Genomic DNA, 7413 nt, shown 5'->3' with positions numbered 1-7413 from the left:
AGTACTATCTGTGCCAGCAGTAATGGTGGTCAAATGTCAGTGATGAAAGCCTGAATTTACCATCTGGAGATACTATAAAGGCTTGTCCCTCTTAAACTGTGCATGTGCTGCCGTTTAATTGCATCATGAACATATTTAATATTTGGTCGTATCCAATTACTTGCTTATTAGATTTGTGTGATGTTAATTGCTGACATGCAATTGAATTTAGCAAGAAACCAAGCAAACCAAGTCAAGAAAAAGAGTACTTAGAACATAAGCATTTGTGTTCACTAACCACCTCAAATCAAGAGCAGCCAAAAACTAGAGGATACAAATTGATCCTATTTTTGACGCAGGTGGCAATAGTAGTTTCATAATGGACTTTATTTAATTTGTTCTTTTTGCATTGTTTTGTTTTCTTTAAGTGAAAGTCATCATGAACTAGTGACTCTGTGTTTAGCTGTGCCTCTTTCCTGGACAAAGACATTGAAGTGAACAGTGTTCTCTGTTTCTCTTTCTCATACAAAGATATTGTTGATTTTCAGTGACATAGAAATCACACCTTTCTCCATGGGCTGTTTTATCTGAGGATATTTACTTAAATCTATTAATTGAACTTTTGCTTCCAGTAACCAGGTGTACGCTCTGGTTTTTCTTTTACATAACAATTTACGCTAGGCTTATTCTTTCTGTGTTTAGTCTTGTTCTTGGAAGAGTCGTTGTTGGAGCTATTCCTGCGTCATATTTTTGTATTACTCAAAGTATTCTGTTCTCTGTTTTTTCTTTCAGATAGAAAACATTTCTGATTTGATACCATTGTGTTTTGCTCTTTTTCCTGGACAAACCGCCAACACTTCTAGAAAAACAATCTTAGACGGAGCTTGCTGTCTTTAACTCCGTATTCTTCATTTTTCTTTCGCACAGAAAGCACCCCTGATTCATTGCTTCTGTGTTTAACCGTGGATCCTTCCTGGGAGCAGCAACTGATGGCGCAGTATAAATAAAAATAAATCGAATTGAAACAATACACATTCCACCATACATCTTTAATAAGGTATACTTTATATACAATAATAACTTATATATACACAGTTACAATTTGGTTCTGTGACAATTTTGTGTGTTTCTACACATTGTACTATGCTTTAAGTGCTACTGAGGTAAGATATTCAGGAATGGCTTCTGTATAATATATCAGCATAAAATATGTCAGGCAAAATTTATGAGAATAAGCTCTAGCAGGCAATGTTTTTCACAAATATGTGCAAAACATTAAGAGATAAAACCAAAATGCTGTCCTGATGGAGCAGAATATTTCAACTGGAGCTTTAGATCAGAGACAAAAACCTATGTAGTCGATGTCCATGTGCAGCAATACGTACAGGAGTCCAGCCCCAGATTGTAATGGAAGATACAGATGCAGAAAAAGAAAACCTCTGTGCAGAGCAGTAAAAGGGACATTATGCAGGCAACAACATGGATCAGATTAAGATCACTTCCATTTCAACAAACTGAGATCAAAGCAACTTTTGGCACTGCCTGGACTTTGGAACAGTTTGCTTGGTTTTTGACACAAAACTGCTGAATAAATTAGTATTCATGATTGGCAGCTTTCTTAATGGCGGGCTGGTAAGTTTTAGAACGAGCACTAACGTCTGGTCTGATGCTTATCAGAAGCAGTTCCTGGAACGTTCATACAACACCTAACCAGCTTCAGCTGCTTCTCAGAATTCACACAATTGCATATTGTTCTTGTTTAGTCTATTGGTCCCATAGGGGACCAATAGAGGGGAGCTAAAATCCTGTCTGAGCATGACTGGGCCAGACACTAAAGCCGAATGAGAGGAGACAGGCATGGACAAATGTAACGCTACTTCTACCTCTGAACGCAGCAACCCTGGGGCCAGTGAGGCCACTCAGCTGTCCTGGCATTGCTTTGCAGGAATTTTATAGCTGCTCTCTTGGGTGTTTAACAGTTAAGTGGCCCTAAATGTTTAATTAGGTGCTGGAAGTCACAGGCACTTTGCACCCGCTCTGTAAACCACAACACATCAGGTTATTAGGGGCATGGTGAGCCACACGCCAAATAATTAGGGATGGCGGCAATGCTAGACCGCAAAATTGGGCTATAAGTAGACTAACAGGCAGTTAGGGGGAGTGAGGGGGAGAGGGTCACAGCCAGGGTCACTGTGCAGGAAGTAGGTGTAGTAGGAGAGTGTGTGAATGTGCGTTAGGATTGTAGACATGTGGTCCCAGGCAGAATGCTGTGTTCATCCAGGACACTTAAAACGTTAAACTCTCCACCTAAAAATGTGTCCGTGTGTTTTGAGGTTTTCTTTCCTTTGTTATGAGGAGGTCGGTTGAACTTTTCCATCCGCTACATCTGCGTGTCATCAGCGCCTCCACGCTTACCAGACGTATTGTATGTTAATCAGTGGATAAATCCACAATTGCTTTAACGTAAACATCATCCCAAAGTCCTTGCAAGGTCTTAAAGCTGAAAATATCTAATTGCACTGTTGGTGGTTTCTGCTTTTGCTTTTTCTTTTTGGGTTTTTGTTGCAAGTAAAATTCAGCAACAGACACCTTGGCGTCAACAGATGCCCAAAGCAAATGTATCAAGCAAAAGCTGAGCTGAGTGATGTTTTAGCATTTCCATCTGGTCCCAGTGATGGGAAGAAGGAAAGCCATGTTTGCTGCTCTCTTTGTGTGATGACAGTATGATCAATGGAGCAGTTAAGAATTGGAACTAAGGCTGCGGTCAAACTGGGTCGCTTTCTTTATGGACAAAAGCATCTAGCTTCATGAATTGCCGGATGAAGCACGAGGTCTGTGCACAAATTCAAAAGCTTTTAGCAAAGGACACCTATGGTCAGTTCCAAATATCAATATTATTATTGCGATGTCCTTTAATGAATGAAAAACCCTCAGAAAAAGACATTGGTGGCTGGTGGAGAACCAGGGGTAAAGAAAAAAAAACAGTAGGTGCATCTTAAACTTGTAAATCATCAAAAAGTTAATGCATTTTAGCAAAATAAAACCCATGTACCTTATAGATTTATTGGAGATATATTTCAAGTTTGTGTCAATTTTGATTATTATGGTTTAAAGCCCTTGAAATCCTAAGACACAGTTGAAATATGATGATCAGTCATTGCAAAAGAAACAGACTGTTGTTCTTCAAGAGTATTAACACCTCTATGTTCTGCTGCATTGAATCAGAAATTCAAGCAAAAGGAGCCCTGACCTAGTACTGACTACATATACCATGGATACACTTTCAAAAGACTGATCATTTTTTATTAAAACCTCCTAAATTTAATGCTTTGAACAAATTTCTTTGAGTGTCATTAATTTTTACAGCGTACAGGTTTACACTGTATTTACTTCTTTGAAGTTACTTACTGAAATAAATTAACTTTTTGTTGATATACTAATTTAGAGAGATGCACCTGTATAAAAAATTAATTTCATTCCTTAACTTTTAAAAATGGAAATGTCACGTTGCGTCCAGCGCAAAGGATTTCTGGGTATTTGAGTGTCATGCAATGCAATTATTTTGTGGAACACAACATGATGATTAAAAATCAGAAAGCAAATTAGATGATTACATTATTGCAGAGCAGAACCAAAGTGAAATTGGAGATTTAGCAACTTGTTTTCTAAAAAAAAATACATCTTTTTTTCCCTCTCACACTTTGCAGCAAAAACACAGAAAAGCAATCGTTTTTTTTTTTTTTTTTTTTTTTGGTATTTGGAGTTTAGCTTCTTAAAATATAAACAAATGTGGACAAGACGCCCACTGGCATTCTTCATGTGATGGGGTAATTTTGTACACATAATGTCCTACTTGTCAGAGCAAACGCTGTCCCTGCATAAATGTGTACTTAAAGACCTCCTGAATATTCAGACACTGGCACAGCGCTGGGAGGGAGAGGTGCACTGGGACGGACACACCAGCTGGCTGTGGAAGCTGTTGATACTCTGTCGTCCAGCCACTGCCACCACCTCGCTGGTTCCCAGCACATCCACACACAGTGACTCTACAGCGTCCAGCCTCTCGATCTGCACCAGCCGAGTGAGGAGGTCAGGGATGCTGTAGCCGGCCGTGCTCACTCTCTCAAAGAGCTGTAGGCCGTCGCTCATGCCGCCGATCTCATCACGCTTCAGGCCGAAACTCTCTGCCAGGTGCCTCCATGTCTTCACAACAGCCGCCTCGCTGCTGTAGGAGGAACTCAGCATGCGGCTGGCCTTCTCCAGGCAGTCGAAGGGAAGCTCTGTAGGGCTTAGGCCTGAGGAGGTGACACGGATTTAAAGATAAAATGTCAGATTATCATGTTAAACAGTAAGAAACGTAAAATAAAAAAGTGGCTTGTCACATTAAAAAAACTTTATGTTTTTTAGTACATTGGATATTGCATTAGAATTGCTAAGTCAAGATCCAAACCTTAATGCCTTTGATAATCTGTAGCAATATTTGAAAATTGCTGCTTATAAACACTCTCCAAAAATGGTAAAAAAAATAAATAAATAAATAAATATATCGGAGATGTGTAAAATTTTTAAACAGGTAGCATGCACTTTTAGCCTTTACTCACAAAGGCTAAAAGTGCACGCAGAGTCAGAATAGAAGGCAAGCAGCAATGACCTCATGCAAGGTCAGCTAATTCCTTTGCATATGGGCCAACCACGTTACCCCACACACTGCCCCACCAAAAGGCTTTAAAGTGGCAGCATTATGTATTTTTCAGTTACAAAGTGGCATTTCATAACATAATCAAGAACTATGTCAACTTCAGTTATCATAAAATGTTAAATATATGAAAATGACTTAAATGTGTTTTTGTAATTTAACAACTTGAAAAAACGGGACTCTGTCCCTTTAAAAAGCATTTCATTTGATTGACAAGCAGCTTGTATAATGAGCTCAGCAGATGCGTAGTTCCACCAGGTGTTTGTGAACTGCTGAAGGAGCTGAGTGGGGGATTCGTGGGGGAAGGCTGCTCTGTGTGGTGTGGAAACTGCAGCTCCAAAGAGGAGATTAAAGGATTTCCCCTCCAAAAAATGTCATTTTTTACATAATACTGCTTCTTTAAAAGACAGTTTTGTTTTTAACCAAAGGCGGTACTACAGAAGATAATTCAGGGAATATGAATCCAAAGGCACATCACACTTGAGAGTTTCATTATGCAAAATTTTGTGTTGGTCCGTCACATAAAATCTCAATAAAAAACATAAAATTTTGTAATTGTAACCTGACAAAATATGAGGAAATAAACACCAAAGTGGTCATCATTCTCAGATGATCGTTCATGCTTGTAAAAACAATGAAAACATCAATTACAAAACTTTTCTCTTCTGATTGACTTACCTTCGGTAACATTGCAGGTCCTAGCATACAGCTCTAGTATTTTTTTCCTTCGACTCTGTAGCATCTGTGTGGTATTGAAGAAAAAAAGAAACATCTTTATGAGATTATAAAAGGATCCTAAGTTATAAATCTGTTCATAATAATATTCTGACTTCAGTACAGTCCTTAAAAAGCTCTGTCTTCCTACCCCTGGGGTTTTATTGTTGTTGATCCCGTTCATGCTGCTGATGTGGTTGCTGGAGGCAATGTGGTTGACACTGTTGATGTGGTTGGGACTCTGGATGTTAATGGTGTGGCTGGCTGCAACTATGGGGGCACCATTGGATGTGCGGCCGCGGTCCAGGAGTCCCAAAGAGAGCAGAGAGAGGTCGGGTTTGTTGCCCAGGTCCACGAGGCACAAGTTGGGGTTGGGGGACGCGCTCTCGACAGACCCCTGCTTGTCAGACGACGGCTCCTCGTCGCTGTCGATGCTGCGGCTCAACAGCTGCTCATTCTCAGATGATGCATCATTTTCACTGCATATACAAACAAAATAACACTTGATATACTTATATTTATTAATATTTCAGTTATATATATATATATATATATATATATATATATATATATATATATATATATATATATATATATATATATATATAAACGTTAAGCAAACGTTCGACAAGTCGCCAACAAAAAGTAAAGGAAGTTGTGGAAGTTTTTATGAATTTTGCCATTGTCAACCCTTTAAAACGGCTGTTGTTTACAGTTATTAATGCTACCTGTACCGATTAGTCTAATTGAGCTCATATATTGCTACTATAAGATGCTAAAGACGGATTAAAATCATTTGTTATCATTTTATCTTTGTTCGAAATAGTAGTGAAAGTCTGTTCAACCACAAAACTGCGTAACAATGACTGCACTCTTACACAAGGTATGATATCATCCATGCTAATACAAATAATGACTGATCATGACAGACAGGCTGCCCAGTGGGGTCTCTTAGTCATAATAAATGAATAAATAATTTACCATCTGTTGACAATAAATCAGTTTTGTTCTCTCGGCTATTGCTTTTTATTCCAGCTGCTATTTATTTTTGAATGAATCTTTATTTAAAAAAATAAAATAAAATTGAGTCTATTGATTTTGTGAACTTTTATATTTTTTAGAGAAAAGGTGCACAAAAGTAAAGAAAACATTTAGTCAGAACTGGCACCAAATCAATGTTAAAAAGGCAAAATCTTTGTTTTTGATTTAAAAAAATCCAAGATAGAAATTTAAAGAGAACTAAATATCATTGAGCTAAAGACCACAGTTAACGTAAATAAAATAGCTGTTATCACTGACTTTAACTTTAACTATGAAATCAAGTTTATAATAAATGAGTCTATTACTCTTCTTGAAAATAATGTCACAAGAAAAGCACATCAGTGTTTTTATACTGATTGAAGCCTGGTGCCTTATTCTTTGTAGTTGTATATAGCATTTATAGTTGTTAAAATTAACAGGAATCAACACTAGCAAGCATGAGATTTATAAAATTGAACAGTCAGAAAACAGCCTGGGTATCAGTGCATCTCTAACCTTTATGACTGTAAATCACAGGAAGTTGCTATCTTGTCTCCACATCTCCTGATGTTTTTAAGCAGTTCCTGAAACAACACTGCCTTTTACAACACAATCCCATATATTATAATTTTATCAATGATCCTCTCTCTTTCCATCTCCTCTGGATTTTCTTGCAAAAGCACCTTGTTGACAGAGATGCACACTGAATGCTATTGTTTTCATGTCCTATGCTCTTTCTTCCCAAACACACACCTACACACAAGATGCCATTGTTTCCCAGATATCCAACACCCTTTCTGGCAACTGATGCAGTGAGTTAGCACATCCTCTGGCATCCAGCTTCAATGTGTTGTTGACTGCTGTTGATGCAAATGTGTGTGTGTGTGTGTGTGTGTTCCATGTGCATGGTTGTAGAGTATCTGTGTGTATCATCTCTTCTTTAATTTGCCGTTCTTCCATTACTATTAAAAGACAGCAAATGAAAGCATGCATACAAAAATCAT

At 38.1% G+C, this 7413-nt stretch overlaps 1 protein-coding gene across 4 annotated transcripts in view; it reads right to left on the bottom strand.

Moving 5' to 3' along the window:
• Window positions 1-1009: 1009 nt before the first annotated feature.
• edar (ectodysplasin A receptor) overlaps window positions 1010-7413 on the bottom strand; it is a 56353-nt gene continuing 49949 nt past the window's right edge. For all 4 annotated transcript variants that reach the window (XM_081604508.1, XM_081604506.1, XM_081604509.1 and 1 more), the window contains 3 exons: window positions 5541-5868; window positions 5354-5417; window positions 1010-4274 (listed from right to left, as the gene is read on the bottom strand). In XM_081604508.1, coding sequence (XP_081460634.1) covers window positions 3889-4274; window positions 5354-5417; window positions 5541-5868 — 778 coding nt within the window. In that variant the 3' untranslated portion in view covers window positions 1010-3888. The remainder of the gene's footprint in view (window positions 4275-5353; window positions 5418-5540; window positions 5869-7413) is intronic.

This window comes from Poecilia reticulata, chromosome 2 (assembly GCF_904066995.2).
Source record: "Poecilia reticulata chromosome 2, P_reticulata-male-v2, whole genome shotgun sequence".
NCBI lineage: Eukaryota > Metazoa > Chordata > Actinopteri > Cyprinodontiformes > Poeciliidae > Poecilia > Poecilia reticulata.
This window is presented reverse-complemented; position numbering and strand designations above follow the sequence as displayed.